General features: G+C 35.7%; 1 protein-coding gene across 1 annotated transcript; it reads left to right on the plus strand.

The window, feature by feature from the left end:
* Positions 1-15,175: 15,175 nt before the first annotated feature.
* Positions 15,176-17,615, plus strand: LOC110900653. Its single transcript, XM_022147533.1, has 4 exons — positions 15,176-15,206; positions 15,288-15,371; positions 16,760-17,182; positions 17,257-17,615. The coding sequence occupies exons 1-4, from the start codon at positions 15,176-15,178 to the stop codon at positions 17,613-17,615; spliced, it is 897 nt and encodes a 298-aa protein (XP_022003225.1).
* The last annotated feature ends 5,766 nt before the right edge of the window (positions 17,616-23,381 follow it).

Genomic DNA, 23,381 nt, shown 5'->3' on the forward strand with positions numbered 1-23,381 from the left:
ACTATTAATGTCCAACCCTAAAACAAGTAGAAAACTTGTTTATATACTAACTTAAGCCCAAGTCCCTACATGGGCTCCCCTTGGGCCTGCTTGGCCCACATGGCCTAAAGCTTGGCCCAAGTGACCTATAAAGGTCCACAACCTAATATAAACTAACCCGGTAAAGCCCAGTTCGTAACCATAGCCCGTTGGATTAATTTGATGCGTCAGTCTCACACTTTAGGGCCTAACATATATATATATATATATATATATATATATAGAAACGAGATCAGGATAAAACGCTCAAAAGTGTGAGAACGGTGAGAACGCATCCTGGCCCAACACGTGGCGCGCGATATAATTAGGGCTATGGTTTTTTTGTTGTCATTTTATCTTCTGCTTTTCCAGTTCCGCTTTTCACAGTATTGTTTTATTTTTGCGGTTTAAGATTTTTGGCGTTAACCAAATTCAATAATTAATGGCGTTTAATGGTTTCATTGTATTAACATTTTGGCGTTTATGGCATTTTTCAAATCGTATGCCGTTGGAACCCCAGGGGTCAGGAAATCTATCTGAATGGCGTTTTTCAAGGCGTTTTAAACAAGATGGCCCATTGCTCTATTATTTTTATATACATTTTGGCGTTTGTGGTATCTTGGCGTTTTATAATTGTAAAAATTATATTACAACCACAGGGAAAAAAATAGAAGCGAAGAAAATAAATTAAAAATCCTAATCGGATCTCTCCTCACAATCTACACTGTCATCAATCTCTCTCTTCTTTAATAGTACAAGAACTGTCACCAAATATATGGGGTTTTATGTAAAACTTAACAAACCCATCAGTTTGATTATTTTTCCTGCTCGTCTGCTAAAGTGGCTTTTTGTGTATGTTTGGGGACATAGATATATGGCGTGTGGGTGGGTTTTTCGCTTTTTCTTCATCTTGATCTTCATCTTTATAATCATCCCACTCTTCAGTGTCATTGATATCTTCTCCTCATCCAAGCCTTATTCAAGAACAAAGAAGACAAAATGACATTCGATTGTCATCAGTATCTTTTTCTTGAAGATTTGTCCATCTCATGCAGCAAAATCTTACTGAGTTACTCCCCTCACCTAACAATCTATTCAGTGAAACTTCACGAAAAACAATACTAAATTTCCAAGAAAGCATATTAGCTATCTTAGATTTTTTTTATTTTTTGGCGTTTTACAGTTAGTGGTATTTAGTAGTATTGGCGTTTGTTTATTTGGTTTGATTAAATGGAAGTTGCTGAGAGGTATTATTTTATAGGATTTCTTTTGGCGGCGTAGGTTAGGCGGTGCATTATTATAATAAACTATTCGTCGTTTCAGTTACTTTATAATTATTGTTTTTGATAAGCTTTTATCTCTGAAGTCTGTAGCACGTCCCGTCTTTCAAGTTTGGCGTTTTAGATTCTAATATAATAAATTTTCCGTCTCTTCATTTTTACTGTTTTGTAGTTACTGTTTCTAGTTACATTTTCAAGTTTGGTTTTTATTTTTTTTATTTTTTGGGTTTTTTATAATACTTTTCCAAAGTAATTTTATTATAGTTTGGGAGTTTTTTGGGCGTTTTACGACATGATAGCGTTTTAACAAGCATTTGGCTGTCTGGCGTTTTTACTATATATGGCATTTTTTATTATATAACAATCAACTGAAAAAGAAAATTAAAAAAAAAAGAATATATAAACAATTGATCTTCCAAATATTCACTGAAAAAGAAAATTAAACAATTGATCTTCCAAATATTCACTGGCGTTTTTACTATATATGGCATTTTTTATTATATAACAATCAACTGAAAAAGAAAATTAAATGGCTAGTATATATATATATATATATATATATATATATATATATATATATATATATATATATATATATATATATATATATATATAGGGCTGCTAGAATGAAAACCACCTCGATTTGTAAGAACCGCGAGAACTACACCCCACGGGTGGGCGTTCACCACGATTTTTTTTACAACTAGATGTGTAAATTATAAACACAGCCGTAAAAAAAAATTTTAAACGCCGTGGCCGAGGGGGTAGTTTTTTACACCACAAGTTTGGTGTTTTTAATTTTTTTTTTCTTTTTTTTTCACCAAACTTGTGGTGTAAAAAACTACCCCCCCGGCCGCGGCGTTTAAAATTTTTTTTTACGGCTGTGTTTATAATTTACACATCTAGTTGTAAAAAAAAATCATGGTGAACGTCCACCCGTGGGGTGTAGTTCTCGCGGTTCTTACAACTCGAGGTGATTTTCATTCTAGCGGCTCCCTATATATATATATATATATATATATATATATATATATATATATATATATATATATATATATATATATATATATATATATATAGGGGTTGGTTTAAATGAGAACACTAAATATCGCGAGAACCGTGAGAACGAATGAAAAAACCACAAAACCTTGGTAAAAAACATTTCAAATTCAAAATTTCTTTTTATACTTATCATTATTATTCGAATACAATGTTAGAAATTTAATTAACACATTTAAATTTACATGTATTCGTAAATATTGAAAATTAACACGTGTAAAAAATATAATAAGAGTGATTTTGAGAGAATAAATAAATAATTTGATGTTGTCACTTCTTTTTTTAATGTTGTATCTTAATTACAATGGGTTTTGTATTAAAAAAAATGGTTTTGATTGGTTTTCTTATTCGTTCTCACGGTTCTCGCAATATTTAGCGTTTCTCAATATAACCCTCCCGTATATATATATATATATATATATATATATATATGGGGATCGCTAAAATGAAAACCACCTCTAGTTGTAAGAACCATGAGAACCACTTTCTGGCCCTTAGATCAACTAGATGGATGGATGTGATTAAAAGTAGTTAATATTAATATTAAAAGTTTTTTGCCTTATTATCTCTTTAATATTATAATCCAAAAGGGTATTTAAGTAAAATCACTCTATTTTGTCTTTTTATGTATATTAATTTTAAATTACCTTTTTTTGTCCTATTCATTAATTAGTTTTTGACTTAATTATTTTTTATTTATAAACATATTTTTTTTTTGTAAAACAATTTTTTGAAATCAACTTTTTATTATAATTTTTTTTAATTTTTAAGATTTTTACGCCCGGCCTTTTCACGCCTCGTTTTTTGACCCGTCGTTTTTTCGCCCGGCTTTTTCACGCGTCGTTTTTTCAACACCCCGTTTTTACGTTTTACGCCCCGGTTTTTTACGTTAACGTTTTTTACACGCGCCGGTTTTTTACGTTAACGTCATTTACGTTTTACGCGCCGGTTTTTTGCGTTTTACGTCCCGTTTTTTACGTCAACGTTTTTTTACGTTTTACGCGCCGGTTTTTTATGTTAACGTTTTTTTACGTTTTACGCGCCGGTTTTTTACGTTAACGTTATTTACGTTTTACGCGCCGGTTTTTTACGTTTAACGCCCCAGTTTTTACGTTACCGTTCTTTTACGTTTTACGCGCCGGTTTTTTGCGTTTACCACCCCGGTTTTTTACGTTGCCGTTTTTTACGTTTTACGCGCCGGTTTTTTACGTTAATATTTTTTTACGTTTTACGCGCCGGCTTTTTACGTTAACGTTATTTACGTTTTACACGCCGGTTTTTTTCGTTTAACGCCCCAGTTTTTTACGTTACCGTTTTTGTACGTTTTACGCGCCGGTTTTTTGCCTTTAATGCCCCAGTTTTTACGTTACCGTTTTTTTACGTTTTACGCGCCGGTTTTTTTACGTTAACTTTTTTACATTTTACTAAAAAAATTTACGTTTTACGATTTACCTAAAAACTTTTAACGTTTCACGGAAAACTTTTTACGCTTTACGTAAAAACTTTTTTATTTTACATTTTTACGTTAAAAAGTTTACGGTTTAACTTTTTTTTTTACAAAAACGTTTTTACGCAAAAACTAACGCACCCAAAAAATCACACACTCGGGATGTGTCTCAGATATATTGTTATCATCATCGACGCCTAAAATTAAAAAAAAAACCCAACAAACAAAAATCAAAAGAACGAGTGGATTCTAGAAAAAAAAAACAAAGTTTTGGCTTAGATTTTCCGATAATCAGAGACTGCAAAAGTGGGGTTGCAGGTTCAAAACCCTACCCTCCGCCATCCTTGCCGCGCCATCGTCAGTTTTTTTTTTTTTTTTTTTTTTTTTTTGCGTCATCACAGCCGATTCAAAAAGGCACCAGATTCAACCGATTCAAATATTCAAAACCCACATATCAAAACCCACAAATCAAACATTCAAAACCCACAGATCAAACATTCAAAACCCACAGATCAAGAACACAGGCCAAGATTCAACCGATTCAAACATTCAAAACCTAGAAAAATCAAGAACACATACCAAAAATTCAACAGATCAAGAACACAGGCCAAGATTCAACAGATCAACACCTACAAATCAAACATTCAAAACCCAGATTCAACCGATTCAAACATTCAAAACCCACAGATCAAACATTCAAAACCCACAGATCAAGAACACATATCAAGAACACATGCCAAGAAATTACTAGAAAAATCAAAGTAAACCCAGAAAAATCAAGAAAACCCGAAAAAATCAAGAACACATACCAAAAATACCATCGGTATCAGCATCATTCATTCAAGAACACATATCAAAAATACCAGCCACTACCCACTGTTAGAACCACCGCCGCCGACCAACCACCACCGTAACCGTATAACCCACAAGACAAACCCACAAGATTCAAAACCCCCGTAACCGTATAACCCACAACCACCACCGTTAGAACCATCGCCGCCGCCGACCACAACCACCGTCGCCATCAAACCCACCACCACCGACATCAAATGTGGAGAGAGAAAGGGACGTTGGAGTCTGCATCTTCAGCGGTGGTGGTGTTTACCGGAGTAGGAGTCTGCATCTTGTCGGAAAAAACCCCACCCCCACAGCCATCGCGACACGACGGTTTGAGGGTTGTTATCCGGAGTTGGAGTCTGCATCTTCAGCGGTGGCGGCGGCGAAAGGGACGTTGGGTGTCGGCTTGTTTGTCGGAGGAGGGTGTGATACTGAGAGATTAGGTGTTGAACGATTTTAGAGAGAGAGAGAGAGAGAGATATTAAGGGGTGAAGGTTATTTAAGAGAGAAAGATGAGAGATCACAAAGGTTTTGCTTTTGATAGAGGATGAAGATGGCTTCATCAAAATCTTCATCAGGGGTGAGTTTCAAAGAATGAGGAGAGAGAGACAAAAATGGGTTTTAATAAAAGGGGTCTGACAATTTAAAAAGCTGGTTGTATTTAATTTGGAGAGAGATAAGATTTAACAATTGGGGTAATTGACCAAATTACCCTTTTTGTTGGCATAATATGATTGGTGGATAGTGGTTCTCACGGTTCTTACAACTGGGAGTGGTTTTCATTTTAGCGGCTCCCTATGTATGTATGTATATATATATATATATATATTGTAAAACCCGTGAGGATCTCTTACATTCTCCAGTTCTTTAGTCACCTCACACAATTTTTCTTTGACTATCATGAGTTGGGCTGTAGCTACACTGACATCGTCCTTGAGTTGAACAATGTCCTTACGCTGAGCTTCGATTTTCTCTTTGAAAAGTTTTTCATTTTTAGTTAAAGTGAAATTTTTCCGTTTAATTTCATTATAATCTTCGATTAGCTCAGCGTTGTGAATTCTATAAGCCTCAACTCGTTCCCTACATTCAGGAGTGCAGAAAACTGAAATTACCTCTTCTTTGGTGAGACCTTTGACAGGTGCTGACAGAATTTGAGTCATGAAAGCAAAATTGTTAGCTGCAGTCTCTTCCTCTGGCTTAGGGTCATGCTCGCTTGAGGTCATGAAAGCAATGTTAGAAGTAGCAGTTTGATTCTCTGGAGCTGATATGTTCAGACGCTCAATTTCCGAAGACCAATCAAAGTTGACGTTGGGCTGCACCACCAGTGCTTGTGCTAATCCTTGCGGCTGTGGACTTCCATAAGCGGCAGCATCTGCTATACTTGTAGTGGTCACAAGAGCCCTTTCTCGATTAGGAGTAGCTGGTTGAGCAGGAGTTGCAGGAGTTTGATCTCTGTTCACAAGTGGCTTCGGGCAGTTTCGAGCATAGTGTCCTTCCTCATGACAGTTGAAACATCGAAGATTGAAGGGCACTTTAGCAGCTCCATTCCAAGAATTACCCCACCTGTTTTTACCTGTTCTCTTCACAAACTTTTGGGCTCTGAATGCCGCCATTGCCATCTGCCAGGTAATGTCCATTTCTTCAACATCGTCTTGATGAATCTGTGACAGATCATCAGGACTCCACTTTGGTGGATCAAGCTTCCCTGCAATAAAAGCATTCAAACAGTTGATCACTGAAGCTGCTATGTCTAGCTTTTCCTTTGACTGATTTGCGAAGAAAGCCATCATTTCATTGTTTGTAGAGTGGGCGGAAGCAGGAGCAACAGTAGAGACGTTTCCAGCATTTTGAACTGAAGCAGGAGAAGCTGGAGAGACGATTTGATTTGAGGATCCAGATGCGTGCACCTTTCCTGAAGTTTGAGAGACGGAGGAAGTATTGCGAAACATCTGAAAACCTCCTTGTGACAGAAGAGCTGTGTTACTATCGCTAGATGTGGTGGGAGCAATTGAGAAACCTGCAGCCAGCATGCTATTCTTGTAGTTAGTCTCTCTCTGCTTATCATCCAATTCACAAGCTTTGATATGTGAGATCATCTCTGACAGGGTACATCTTGCAAGATCTTTGGTTTTCTTGATCATGGCTACATGATGATCCCAACTCTTGGGCAGTGCATTAAGGAGTTGTCTGTTGGTGGATGCGTTTGTGGTATGAATTTCTTCCATTTGCATTTGAGTCACCAGTTTGACAAACCTTTGAATCTGATTATCTACCGTTTCACCATAAATATGGTTGAAATTGTTGAAGTTTTGTTGCAGCAAATTCCTTCGGCTCTCTTTCATATCTTCGTTTCCTTCATATACTTCGACCAGAGAATCCCACAATTCTTTGGCAGATTTGCAGGTGCGAAAACCAATAGCAATATTAGGACCCAAACCCATGGTCAAGTAGGAAAGAGCTCGATCATCTTCTTCAACAATGAGCACATCATCTTCAGTATACAGTTCTCGAGGCTTCTTTATTTTGACATCTGGTTCTGTAGGGCTTTCCATCATAATCTCCCTAGGTCCTCTCAAGATGCTGCGCCATAGCTTGTAATCTTTAACCTTCAGATGCTGTTCAAAGCGCCACTTCCACTCGGGAAAGTCATTAGCATCAGTTAACCTCGGAATACGTGTTGTGGTTCCAAGCTTTGAGTCCAGTTCTTGTTGTTGAGTTAGGGCAGACAGTTCACTGTTGTTCGATGACATGGTTAATTAATCAGTTAATTAATTAATTAATTTTATTAAGTCCAAAGTCAACAGTCCAAAAGTCCGTAAAACAATGTCGTTGCGAGTCGAAACTGATGAGGTTGCGAGTCAAATCTTCAGTGATTACGAGTCGTAACTGGAAAGGTTGCGAGTCGTAACAAAACAGAATAAGCCGAAACCAAGGTTGCGAGTCGTAATGTCTTTGATTGCGAGTGGAGACCAATCTTCTGGTTGCGAGTCGCAATTGAAGCAGGATGAACCGAAACCAAGGATGGTTGCGAGTCGTAACTGGAGCGTGATGAGCCGCAACTGGATGATTGCGAGTCGTGACCTGCAAAACAATAAGTGATAAGATCTGTTTACTCGCAATCCCGACTTTTCAGCAATTTCCAAAATTCAAAGATATTGTAATCTTTGAATCTGTTGACCACCAATTTCCCGAAAATTCAGCAAACACCAAAGACTGAAATCAACAAACCAAAATCAGTGTTTTTTCGATGATTCTGTCAAGAACAGATGATAAATATTTCTGCAAAACACTCAACAAAAACGGATCAGTAGCATATGAAAATTCTTGAATCCGAATGATATCAAAACCGAGCCCTTGAATGGCTTCAATGGCTCTGATACCAATTGTAAGTCCCGTTTAACCGGATCTTTCAATGATATCAAACAACACCAAGTTTGTGCGGAATCCAAACTTGATGTGATTCAAGAACAAATCGAAAAATATGAAAATACGAACCGAAGATATGGAAACGAAGAACAAACCGAATCACCTTCAAACTTGCACACGATTCTATTACTTTGACAAGCAAAATCGTCTGGTACAAGTTCACCACCAATTGCCTCTCTCTAACTAGAGAAATTGTAACTATTAATGTCCAACCCTAAAACAAGTAGAAAACTTGTTTATATACTAACTTAAGCCCAAGTCCCTACATGGGCTCCCCTTGGGCCTGCTTGGCCCACATGGCCTAAAGCTTGGCCCAAGTGACCTATAAAGGTCCACAACCTAATATAAACTAACCCGGTAAAGCCCAGTTCGTAACCATAGCCCGTTGGATTAATTTGATGCGTCAGTCTCACACTTTAGGGCCTAACATATATATATATATATATATATATATATATATATATATATATATATATATATAGAAACGAGATCAGGATAAAACGCTCAAAAGTGTGAGAACGGTGAGAACGCATCCTGGCCCAACACGTGGCGCGCGATATAATTAGGGCTATGGTTTTTTTGTTGTCATTTTATCTTCTGCTTTTCCAGTTCCGCTTTTCACAGTATTGTTTTATTTTTGCGGTTTAAGATTTTTGGCGTTAACCAAATTCAATAATTAATGGCGTTTAATGGTTTCATTGTATTAACATTTTGGCGTTTATGGCATTTTTCAAATCGTATGCCGTTGGAACCCCAGGGGTCAGGAAATCTATCTGAATGGCGTTTTTCAAGGCGTTTTAAACAAGATGGCCCATTGCTCTATTATTTTTATATACATTTTGGCGTTTGTGGTATCTTGGCGTTTTATAATTGTAAAAATTATATTACAACCACAGGGAAAAAAATAGAAGCGAAGAAAATAAATTAAAAATCCTAATCGGATCTCTCCTCACAATCTACACTGTCATCAATCTCTCTCTTCTTTAATAGTACAAGAACTGTCACCAAATATATGGGGTTTTATGTAAAACTTAACAAACCCATCAGTTTGATTATTTTTCCTGCTCGTCTGCTAAAGTGGCTTTTTGTGTATGTTTGGGGACATAGATATATGGCGTGTGGGTGGGTTTTTCGCTTTTTCTTCATCTTGATCTTCATCTTTATAATCATCCCACTCTTCAGTGTCATTGATATCTTCTCCTCATCCAAGCCTTATTCAAGAACAAAGAAGACAAAATGACATTCGATTGTCATCAGTATCTTTTTCTTGAAGATTTGTCCATCTCATGCAGCAAAATCTTACTGAGTTACTCCCCTCACCTAACAATCTATTCAGTGAAACTTCACGAAAAACAATACTAAATTTCCAAGAAAGCATATTAGCTATCTTAGATTTTTTTTTTATTTTTTGGCGTTTTACAGTTAGTGGTATTTAGTAGTATTGGCGTTTGTTTATTTGGTTTGATTAAATGGAAGTTGCTGAGAGGTATTATTTTATAGGATTTCTTTTGGCGGCGTAGGTTAGGCGGTGCATTATTATAATAAACTATTCGTCGTTTCAGTTACTTTATAATTATTGTTTTTGATAAGCTTTTATCTCTGAAGTCTGTAGCACGTCCCGTCTTTCAAGTTTGGCGTTTTAGATTCTAATATAATAAATTTTCCGTCTCTTCATTTTTACTGTTTTGTAGTTACTGTTTCTAGTTACATTTTCAAGTTTGGTTTTTATTTTTTTTATTTTTTGGGTTTTTTATAATACTTTTCCAAAGTAATTTTATTATAGTTTGGGAGTTTTTTGGGCGTTTTACGACATGATAGCGTTTTAACAAGCATTTGGCTGTCTGGCGTTTTTACTATATATGGCATTTTTTATTATATAACAATCAACTGAAAAAGAAAATTAAAAAAAAAAGAATATATAAACAATTGATCTTCCAAATATTCACTGTCACCGGTCTCTTTCTTCTTTTTTGAATCATCTTAACTGGCTGTTTCGAATTTCATATGATTCATTTTGTTTTTTGTTTATTTTTCAAGTAGTTTTTTTGTCGCTGTTTGGATGCACAAAGTCTGATATCAGCATCTTTTTCTTGAAGATTTGTCAATCTCATGCAATAAAATGTTATTAAGTTTACACCCTTCAGCCAACAATCTTGAATTTTCCAATGAACGATGTTTGATTTTTTAATTTTGGCGTTTTACCGATAAAAAGAACGCCATTAAATAAAAGCACCTTAAACCTCAAAATTTGATCATGCTAAAATCCATAATGTTTTGCTGTATGAGATGGACAACATTGTTAATCCTCGGTTAAGAAAGATATCTGACAATGTTGTCCACCCCATACAGCTAAACTTTATTGACAACAAACCTCAATAATGCTTTTGTATGTTTTGGCGTTATAAATTGGATGGAAGTTGAGGATAAAGTCAATAAGATTTTACTCAATGAAATGGACAATATCCTCACTTAAGGATTTTTGTCCATTACATTGAGTGAAACCTTATAGACAACCAAACTGAATTTCGAATAAACGTTTTGGTTTAGAAGATATTTGGTGTTTGGGTTTTTTGGCGTTTCTAAGACGAATGGTATATATTAAATATGGCGTTTGGGGTTTTGTGTGTTTTTTAATTGAAGGTCTGAGATGTTGTATATATAGGATTTTTTTGGCGGCTTTTTAGGCGGGATTTTATTATAATTAAGTTTGGCATTTTATATCTAATGGCGTTTTAGTTAGAATGGTGTGTGCTATTTGTTTGGTGTTTTATTTCATGAGATGGCGTTTTGTGTGGAGAAGTCAAAAGACTTTTTTACCCTTAATGAAGCGCGTCCACGTAATAAAATTGATGTTATTTACGAAAACGCCACCGCGCCAATCTAGTCCATAGATTGTTTTGATCGGACGATTCATAAGTGTTCTCAACGTTCTCACACTTTCCACCATTTTCTCTAAATCCTGACTCTGTGTATATATATATATATATATATATATATATATATATATATATATATATATATATATATATAGGAGAAGGATCCGTTAGGAACCACACTTTATTGCGAGAACCAATGTGAACACAACAAAAAAATACCTAAAAAACACCCAATTTTTTTTTTTACTATTTTTTTTTTGGAAAAATCGCTATATTTCGTCAATAATAAATTTTTTTTTCGAGTAACAGTTATCCATGCACATGTGCATTTGTATCATTTTTTTGACAAATTCCGTAATTCATTACAAATATCAGACAATTGCACTTTTATTAACACTACCATTCATAATACACTACGTTTTACATTAACAATAATAGAAATGCACATGTGCATCTATATGTATGAACTTGTTATAACATTAACAACACTAGAAATGCACACATGCATCTATATATATAAAGATGTTATAACGTGTTTTAGTACACCACTTTGAATACACATTCTCTTTCATCTATCATACCATTCATACTACACTACCATTACCTCATACCATCCATAATGCAATACCATTGCTTTTGACCATCTATAATACAATATTATTACCAATATTTCACTTTATTATATGTACATCAACACCCTTTATACCATCCAAACAACATATTACAACATAAAGTGACAAATATAATCAAACCATCAACCACTAGATATAACTAACCAAAACACATGTATATGGGCCAACTTCATCATTTAAAATCACAAACTTTTTGTACGAAAACACCTTATTTCATATTGATACATATAGATGCACATGTACATTTCTAATATTGGTAATATAAAAACTAGTGTATTACACATGGTAGTGTAAATGAAAGTGCACTTTTCTACTACTGGTAATATATTATGGACTTTGTCCAAGAAATGATACATATGCACATGGTGCATCCATAACTGTTACTTGAAAAAAAAAATGTTTTTTTTGTAACAAAATATAGCGATTTTTATTACAAAAATATTAAAAAAAAATTTGTAGGTTTTTTGGATTTTTTTAGTTTTTTTTTTGTGTTCACATTGGTTCTCGCGGTTCTCGCAATAAGGGTGGTTCTCAAATGAACCTTACCCTCTATATATATATATATGTATATATATATATATATATATATTATTTGAGTATGACCAGTCATAAGAATATTATATTATATATACAAATATTTATCATCCTGCTTTTACATAAACAAATATCCCATCAAGTTCTTCTTTTCTTACAAACATATGATCACTTCTCACTCATCAAGTTAATTTATAAAAATGTCTTTTACCATAAACATTTATAATTTATGATAGTTCTTACAAATTATTATTAACTGAAGTTAAAATACAAACATGCATACGGTATTATCCACAAATATCATAGTAAATAGCCAAATATGATAAAATTAATAATGTTAGAGATCACACGTACAAAATTAAATTTAATGATTATTCATAACTAATATAGATTAATTCAAATCTTTCAAATATATCAAATATATTTTGTATAAATGATATTATAATAATAATCTTTTGTATATATGATATTATAATAATAACTAACCTATAATATTTTAAAATATTTTGTGGGCTTTTCTGGTCTAATAAAAAGAATCAACAAATCAATTTGTAAGCTAAAATATATCATGAATAATAGTTTCGTCTTCATGCGATATTCAAGATTTTGATCTTTCAATTTTCTCAATGTCACTCTACTTGTAATATTTTAATAACATATACTCGTTTATAACTTTCAAATAAAGAATTACAATAATTTATTATTTCTGTTTCACATATACAATATATCGAGTAGGTTCTGTTAGTTAGCAACGATATCTTTTCCCCCACATACATTTCATATATTCAGATCTTATACATTCATTTATTATTATAAAACACAATAACATATGCAAATAGCATAGTAAATAAAATATGATAATATCAATTAATTTAGAACCAATTTATAGATCTTGCTATAACCGATCAGTGGATGCATTAATTATATTAACATCACAAGACTCGCATCACTTTATATAAAATACACTATCAGATATAACTTTATCAGTTTATCATACATTATTATATTATATCATTAATATATATCATATATTACCCCATACCATACACAGGAACGAAGTCCCTAGAAAACACCACACGTGATGCTTAAATATGCTTTTATCTTGAAATAATTAAAAAGAAAACGAAGCTCCAATTTATTTATTTATGTTTGTACCACTTTAGAGAAAGAAGTTTGCATAGAAACAAAGTGATGGTTTAAATAATTCTAAAGAAAACGAAGCTCCAAATTATTTAATTATGTTGGTACCACTTTAGAGGAAGAAGTTTGCATACAAACAAAGTGGTGGTAGGTGGATATCAAGAATAAAATGTTATTGATATTAGTCTTCAGTTTTGATCAAAAATGGATTTCTTTTATGATATACAAAAGCTTGTGTTCAGTACCAATAAATTATAAAAGAGTAATAAACAATAGATCTTATAACATAAAATAGAAATTACTTGTAGGAACGTGTGATTGAACATACTTCGATGAAACAACTACAAATCACTGGTGAGAACGATAAATCACGGAAGGCGACTAGGGTTTTGGTGAGAACACTTTCTTGCCGATAACGTGCTGTGAAACTAGCCTAATAGCACAATTATAAGAGAAGAACAATAGAGAGAAACTATAATATTTCATTGAATGAGATGTATATTACAAGAAATACAAAAGACTATATATAACTGAGGAAAACTTGTGGAACAAGCCTAATCTATTTTAGGTGTCAATAACCACACTAATAAACAACAACAATAATAATAACAAGGGGAGGCTCTAAGGAGGGGCAATGTCGACCGGGGCACGTTTTCTTCAAGGGGCACAAGAATTTTAAAAAAATCTGGTTATATATAGATGCGAATAATCATTTGTTAAAACTTAGACGGTTTTCTTTTGTGTCTAACGTGTTCAAAGTGAAAAAGATATATAAAAATAAGATAGGTTGATTCTTGATTTACAGTGACATATATGATAGGTTGGATTTCGACTAGCTATTAGCCTATTATGGTATGTCAAACACTCATTCTAATATCATGATTTTGCTAATTTCTATGTTTAACTTTAATGGTCGTTTAAAAAAATAGTTTAGATTATTTAATTTGTTAAGGCCTTAGGGTAATGGTCATATTTTTTTTATATCAACAGGAGCACCTAAATCCTCAGGACTGTCTCTGATGATGATGATGATGATGATGATGATGATGATGATGATGATGATGATGATGATGATGATGATAATAATAATAATTATAATAATAACTGTTTAAGTTTGCAAGTGCTTTATTGTATTATAACATAATTTATAGAGTACCTTTTGGGTTGAAATAATATGCTTCGTGTCTCCATAAACTCCACAAGATTGTATTATAATATAATTTATAGAGTACTTTTGAATTGTAAAAAGGGTTAAAATAAGGGTTGTATTATTTGCACACTTTGCAAAATTAAATCGACACCACCAATACGGGTCGTATAGGCCTATACGACCCGTATTAGGGTAAATTCAATTTTCAAGGTCTGTCAAAGGCTGACGCTGTCTTCACATTCCTACCTAATACGCATCGTATAGGCATATACGATGCGTACTGTAAAAGGTTGTCTATCAACTCTGATAGATAGGGTTCACATGCAAACCCTACTCGTATTGATATGTGAATTTGCATCTTGTTTAGCCTTTATAAATGAGGAAGACGAAGGCGATTCGCATTCTCTTCGTTTTTTCTTTATATTCGATTCCACCATGTCTTGGTTCAACCGTAATTATATTTTTGGCAAGTCGTCCAACACAAACACGAGCACATTTATTTCGGAAAGCAGTATGGTATAGCATTTTTTAACTTTTTTTTTGTTTATTAAATACTTAGCACACCGTTTGTATTAGGAAGAGCCTATTGTCCTTGATTCTTAAAATGGGTGAGGAAATGATGATCACGTAGACGAGGTCGTGTCCGGCTTCCGTCCCTATCATAATGAATCGTTGTTGCCAGACCTCAACGAGGTAAGTATTTATTTACTTTTTTTCTATTTAGCGTTAAATTTACCATTACCTTTTACCCATTGGCTTTTTTAGTTTCTTGAGCCATGCCAACCGTTGTTGCCAGATCTGAACGAGGTAAAAGTATATTTACTCATTATTAAGAAGGCTTTTAGATGCGCCGTTATCATTTAACCATTGAGTGTCTGAATTATGAAGCCGGTTACGGTGCCTCGTACGTTCAAGAAGAATATGACAATAACTTTTTCAATAGTGGTGCCTCGGGCGTACAACAAGACGTTGGTGAGCCTTCTTACGCGCAAGAGTCATTGGGGTGACGAGCAACCCATTTACCCTGAAGTTTCGTACAAAATGATCAGGTATGAATGATATATATTTTGTTAAAAATATTACTATAAACGCTATATATTTTAAAAATTTATTATGAATATTATATTTTTCTGTTAAAAAATTATTATAAATGTTATATATTTTTTAAAATGTATTATAAATGTTATATATTTTTTTTGTTAAAAAAATATTATAAATGTTATATATATTTTTCACTTAGGATTTTATATCCCGCAATGAGTTGGAAGGTTGCGTAAAAAGAAGGGGTTTAGCCAACGAATACGTTATTGTTATTAGACGGTCCAAGGATCACTGGACATGGCTCCAATGTTGTCATAGTGGTGAGCATGAGGGTAAGGCCACGGTTAGGAAAACCAGCAGCAAAATGCCCTTTTATGGTGATAGGTCGTCTCGACCAAAGTCGTCGAACTTAGCGGATAGATTATCTGCAAAAAAAAAAAAATTATCGAGAAGCATAACCACGGCCCTGCTGAACATCTGGAAGGTTACGCATATGCCAAGAGACTTATTCCTAATGAGTTTAGACTGGTGCAAGAGCTGACAAATCAAGACATACAGCCCCATACAATCTGGAAAGCCGTAACCGAACAGAACCCTGAAAACAAATGTGTTCCGAAGGATATACACAACGCTCGCCAAAAGATTTGGGCCCACAAAGTTCGATAAAAAACGACTCCCATGCAGAGATTGGAACAAATACTCCAGGAAAAAAGATGACCTATTACATACAAGCGGAACCTTTCACCAATGTCTTTCAGAATATATTTTTCTATCACAACAAGTCCTTTGAAACGTGGCAGGCATTCCCGCATGTGCTTATGGTCGACGCGACCTACAAAACTAACATGTACAATCTTCCATTTTTGCAAGTTTTGGGTATTACGCCGACAAACAAAACCTTTTGTGTTGCGCATGCGTTTCTTTCAAACGAGCAGGAGGTAACGTACGCCTGGGTCCTAGAGAGGATCAGGTCCATGCTGCATGAGTGCCTGGAGCTGTGTGTAATTCTTACGGACAGAGACCAAGCACTGATAAACGTGTGTAAAAAATATTCCCTGCCACACACAGATATCTTTGCAGGTTCCACATCTTACAAAATATTGTAAAGCATTGCAAGAATTCATTACTCCACCTTATTGGGAGGACTTTGTTCTTCAATGGAAAACAGTGTGTGATTCTGCTAACGAGGAGTTATACAATTATAACCTCACCAACCTTCATAGACACCTTCTCAGTCAACAAAGCAAACGTACGGTTTCTCTTAAGTTAATACATTCATTGAAATAGATATATAATTTGAATACGTTTATATTTTTCAGATGTTTTTAATTATCCGTGGGATAACTGGTTAAACACATCCCGCTATAAATTTGTATCTGCATGGACCAATCAAACAAATAAAACTGAAGGCGCACATGCTGCATTAAAGAAACAGCTCAACACACCAAAATGCAGTCTAGAAACCCTGGAGAAGAAGGTGGACACCTTGGTACTAAAACAATATATGCAAATAAAGAAATGTTTGGAAGAAAGTCACACCAAGCGAATGAACAGCCACCTTGAGATTCCTTTGTTTCGCAACCTACTTTGTAAAGTTTCCATCCATGCTCTTAACCTACTAGAAAACGAGCTAACACGGAGACTATCAACGTTGCGGTCATTTGGATCAACATGTGGCTGCCAGCTGTACACGGGTTGTAGGTTGTTATGTGCCTGTTGTTTGGAGAGATTGCAAAATACAGGTACTTATAGACTTATAAAAATTGTTTATTGTATTAATTTAATATGCTTGTGTAATGCTTCTTTTGTTTTGCAGAACATATTCAGCTTGATGGTATAGACATTTTCTGGAGAAAACTTGACCTGAATCCACCAACTTTTGATGATGAAGAGATTGATGTAGAAAAAGAATTCGAAGATGTGAGACAGAAAATGTGTACCAAACCCCCGCAAGTGAAGAAAAGCATCATATCGAATATCAATGCGGTGTTAAACCCATTTATGAGCGACAAAAAACCGCATGTCGTACAAGAAAACACTCACGGTTGGCCAACGTCCAAGGTCCAACAACAAAGAAGAGAACAACCTGCGAAACTCGCTCAGTTAGGCCTTTCGAACAAAATAGGTGTGACCATCCTCGACACAGCTCTTATGTACAGTTGCAAGATTCTCTAATACCATCTACATCTGCAATGTCTCAAAAGTCTCAAAGGTCGTAAATGGGATGCAATCGTTCAACGGCTTCACAGAAAAAAGAGCCTTGCGAGTACCATGGGTTTCCGTTGATCACTGATGATCTAATGCTTGAATATGTTCTTAGATTCAAAAATCAAATTCCAAAAGTGTTTCACCCCCACATTTCAAGAATAAAAGATGTCAAGCCGGATGGCCATTGTGGGTTCCGGGCTATGGCTGTGGGTTTAGGGTTGGAACAAGACTACTTTGGGTTTATTTGGAGCCAACTAGTTGAAGAGTTGATGGGTGCGAACAAAGATATGTGGAAGTACATTTTAGACAATGATTTAGCGGGAGACTACGCCACACAACTAAAGAGAATAAATTTTACTGGAGTTGGGAGAGCACCTACGGAGCATTATACCTCAGGCAGGACTCCTTCTTGCCCATAGGTTTGGTGTGATTATTCACATATTAGACATGAGAGGCTGTTCGACTTTATTCCCCTTTCTATCATCCAAAGCACGGACGTGTCCGCCATCAAGACAATGGTCATTTCATCCATGTCAAACTTTAAGGGGACTATCCAATGCCGTCACCAAACTATCTATGGGTAAGACACCGAGGCGAAGAAGCATCACTTTGGACGCAAGACTACACGGAACGCATATCGTGGTATGAAATGATAACGAAGCCTAATATTGACAAGATAGTGCATTATCTTGATTAATTTGTAATTTTAAAGAATAATTTATTTGTATAATGTATTCCATTTGTTTTAATTTTGTTTAACGGAGCCTAACATACGTCAAAATACGCTAAAATGCGTCAAAATACGCTAAAATAATCTAAAATACTTCAAAATACGCCAAAATACGTCAAAACAAGCTAAAATACGCTAAAATACGTCAAAATACGCTAAAATTCGCTAAAATATGTTAGAATACACTAAAATACGTCGGAATACGCTAAAATGAGTTAGAATACGCTAAAATGTGTCAGAATACGCTAAAATACGTCAGCATACGCTAAAATACGTCAAAATATGCTAAAATACATCAAAATACGCTAAAACACATCAAAATACGCTAAAATACGTCAAAATACACTTAAATACGCTAAAATGCGTCAAATACGCTATAATGCGTCAAAACACGCTAAAATACGTCAAAATGCGCTAAAATACGCCAAACTACGCAAGTAATGATATTCTAAGACACGTATACATATAACACGACCCTTTACAATACAAGTGGATTACAAACAAAATTATACATAATCATAGAATACGATAATCACACGCAAACGAACATCACCGAAACAATGCATATTGATGGTATACTTCATAAAATAAAAAAATACGCCAAAATTCGTCAAAATACGAGACGTATACGCGTCGAACCGAGGAAAACACGATAAATTTTTTTTTTTTGGTATTATGCCTAAACTTTGTCGTATTGCTGGTTAATACGCATTGTATAGGCCTAAATGATGCGTATTACCCCTCTGATTTCTAAAAAAAACAGGGGGTCATTTGAAAATTCGGGGGGGGGGGGGGAATACGTATCGTATAGGTCTTATCCCCCTACATTTTCAAAAAAAAACAGGGGGTTAATACGTATCGTATAGGCCTATACGATGTGTATTAAAGGCCAAAGCAATATAACCCCCTGATTAACAGGGTGTTTGTATTTCAATACGATCCAAATACACACACATACGGTGAAGAACATATGGTCAAGATACGGTTAGGATTCAAGTTCAAAGGCAAGTAAGGTATTTATCTCCGAACCCTCATCATTTATACGTATTAAATTTTTGATTTTGACCATATAATTGTGTCAATTTTGGGTTTTTTTCGTTGACCGATGAAGCAATACGATGTTATAGGCCTATACGCATCGTATTGCTTCAAAAACTCTTGTTTTTTTAAACTTATGGGCTTATCTGATACGTATGGGCCAATACGATGCGTATAGGCCCAAAAACACTTATTTTTCTCTTTTATGTTTTTTAAAGAGTTAAATGTCCAGATAGTCCCTGTGGTTTGCCCTTTCTTCACCTTTAGTCCCTAACTTTCTAAAATTACAGCTATAGTCCCCAACTTTTCAATTTTTGTTCCCGGATAGCCCCTGTGCCTAACATTAGTTAGTTTTCTCAGTTAAAAGGGTGTGAAATGACAAAAATACCTTTTCCTTAAAAAGGGTAAACCACAGGGACTATTCGGGAATTAAATAATAAAAAAATAAAAATCTAATTAACAAGTCTAATTTCAAGTGGGCTCCACAACCTACCCACCCTCACCCTGCCCCTTTTCATCATCTTCTTCTTTTCCACATCCAAGTTGGTTAAATTTCAGCAGAAGTAGAAGAAGGATTGGACTTGTCTCTTTCTTGAGATGCCTCAATGGCTCGCTCGCTCGATCGATCTCAAATGCAATCAATCACAGACAGACAGACAGACAGACAGATAGATAGATATGATTTATTCAATACACAATATCCTTCGATCGATCTCACAACACAACTATCATCAGGATCCTTCCTTCCATCACACTCTAATTTGGTTTTGGCTAGATCTCGCTAAAACTGGATGCGTATGTATCTTTGATGATGCTCACACTTCACACCCTTCTTCTTTATCTGTCATCACAAGTACCCCAACTTTTAGTTTTTTTTAAAGGAATTTCTTTCCAAACAAATATTTCTTATGATTTTTAAAATCAAATCACTTATCGTTTGTTGTAGGAGGCAACGATGGTAAGTGGTGGTTAGAAGTGTATTTGTAACGCTCTAACTTCTCATCTAAGAGATTTTATCATATGTAAACATGTAAATGTGAAGATTCATACTGTAAAAGCAACTCTGTGAATTTATTACACCAAGTTGGATACATGGAGGACCTTATTGTAAATTTCTCTCAAAAATCGCATTAGTAAAAACAAGTGTGAGACCATTGGTCGTGGTGGTGGTGATGGTCGCCGTGATTTGCAGGTGGTAGGGGTTGGTTTAATCTGATTTGCACGTGGGTGATGGATGTGGAGAAGAAGATGATAGGGGGTAGGGTGAGGGTAGGGTAGGTTGTGGGACCCACTTGAAATTTGACTTATTAATGAGAATTTTTTTTGTTAAATGCCCGGATAGTCCCTGTGGTTTGCCCTTTTTAAGAATTGGTAGTTTTGTCATTTCACACCCTCTTAAATGAGAAAACTAACTGATTTTAGGCACATGGACTATCTGGGAACGGAAATTGAAAAGTTGGGGACTATAGATGTAATTTTAGAAAGTTAGGGACTAAAGGTGAAAAAGGACAAACCACAGGGACAATCTGGGCATTTAACTCTTTTTAAAATATAAAAATATGTTTAAAATCTTAGTTTTTTCGTAAAAATGTTATATCTTTAAATAGAAATTGATGTTATATTTTTTCAAAAATACATTAAAAATGTTATATTTAAAAAAAATGAAAAAAATGTTATATTTAATATTAAAAATTAAAAATTATTGTTACATTGTTTAAAAAAATATTAAAAATTGTTATACTTTTTAAATATTATAAAAAGGATATATTTAATATTAAAAATTGTTATATTTTTAAAAACTAAATTAAAAATGTTATAAAAAAATATTAAAAATTGTTATATTTTTTAGATTGATATGCCTGACATTATCGGGCGAGAGAGGGACCGGGGTGGTTGAGGTGGCGGTGGAGGTGGAGGTAGCTGTAGAGGTGTCGGACGTGGTAGAAGTGGAGGTGGAGGTAGAAGAGGAGAGCGGGGGCCGGTGGACGTTAGCGTGGGGGCGGTGGCCCAGATATTGACCCGTTTCTAGATAATCCTTATCTACTGTTCGAGGATAGGTCTAAGGATTTTCACATATGTGAAAAGCTTCGGCGGATGGAGATCGGTGGCCATGCGGCCGTAGATTGGACGACTCTTGAGGAGGTGGACGAGGCGACGAGAGCCCGAGATTAAATTGGACATAATACTCTGTGGGACAGGTATACTATTTGTTACTGTTTTTTCTTTGTTTTGTATATGAAATGGATATTAACCACACTGTGTGACAGGTTGTTTCAGCTGGCATACTTGCCGTCGTATCGGGTCATGGTCTGCGAGTTCTTGGCATCGTTCGAGTTCGCTCCCAGGCATGCAAACCAGCCAGAGGAGCTTGACGACCCCAATGATCTGTGGGTTGAGGTTAGTTTTCGTTAGGGGGTCAGCGACATGAGATGTCGTTGAGAGACTTTACCGTGCACAGCGACCTTTATTTGATGGAGGAGACAGACACCCCTCTACACCGAGGGCGTCCATGTGTTACCCCGTTCGACACTTGTCAGGATATCGCAAGTAATCGGTTGGGGTCGCTTTGGTCGCTCGAAGTCGAGGGTTTCACGTATCGGAGACCCCTGTTCTGTTACCTGCACATGCTTATTGCCACATCTATTGCACTACGCGAGCAGAGTCGCGAGTGTTTCAATTAGGGATCTGTTTTATCTGTTTTGTCTTATATGGGGGGAGACGTGTGCCCTCCGTCGCTGCGTTGGGCCTTGTTCCCCATCAGGACCCACAGTTCACCGAAGGGCACGGTTGAGCCAACCAGGTTGACACGGCAGACGCTGGTCGACATACATATCATGCGTGACTTACCTGGGCTTGGACTTCAGTTTATAGGAACGGACGAGCAACTATTTGTCCCCGCCAACCCCCCAGCCAAGTTACAAGAGGAGCTGCCAGAGCCGGCAGGTGGTGATGTCGACGACGATGACGATGACGCCGATGGTGACCACGCTCAACCACCACCTCCGCCATCGCTATCGCGGCCGCAGCCACAAGGGGTGCCTCAGTACCCCGAGCATGTTCTGTACGGTCAGCTCCCACCAGCTGTGGCGCTTGCGTTACAACAGATGGAGGGCCGACTGCAGGCGCGGATAGACGTCCATCATTCCCGTACTGAGGCCCTTCTCATGCAGGCGATCCAAGGTGATATACAGGCGGCTATCGAGCGTGGTCAGACACCATTGCCGATATCGACGTTGTCGCCTCGCCTTGGACAAGATCCGGGGTCGTCAGGCGCGACTCAGGGGGTGGGGCCCTCAGGCAAGACTCATGAGGGTTAGGATGCGGATCCAACGGTTTAGGATTGTTGTACTTCTTTTTTTTTTTTTTTTTTTTTGTATTTTGACTATGTATGTATTTTGGACAATGTCATGTATATATACAAACTTATTATGTAATTAAATTTGCAGTTTCAGTTTATTTTTTTTTTTTGAACAACCAATTTCTTAAATCTTCTGTCGTTTGTAGGATTTGAACCCAAGACCTCCCCCTTCCTAATCTAGGTGTTTTTAAAGGCTTTGCCTTTGCCAATGGACCACCACCCCATTGGTTACACTTTCAGTTTGTTTGTATTTGTGATTGTTTATTTTAACTGTTTAGATTGGTTTACTTGGTTACGTATAATGTATAATATCACACGTCGTGAATATCTCAACATACAAAATAATACAAAATAAAACTGTGATACAACACGATACGGTACATGGATGATACAATATCATACGACACGTCACGATAAAATATTAAGAAGTTAAAAATATGATACATATGACATGATACGCTATAATATGATACACAACGATAAAAAAATAAAGATTTTAAAATTCATTAAAACAAAAATAACCAATGATAAACACCATTAACCAAACCCAAAACACAAAAAACCAAATACAACACACCAAAATTCAAACATAAAAAAATCAGGGCCT

Source organism: Helianthus annuus, chromosome 13 (genome assembly GCF_002127325.2).
Source record: "Helianthus annuus cultivar XRQ/B chromosome 13, HanXRQr2.0-SUNRISE, whole genome shotgun sequence".
NCBI classification, from domain to species: domain Eukaryota; kingdom Viridiplantae; phylum Streptophyta; class Magnoliopsida; order Asterales; family Asteraceae; genus Helianthus; species Helianthus annuus.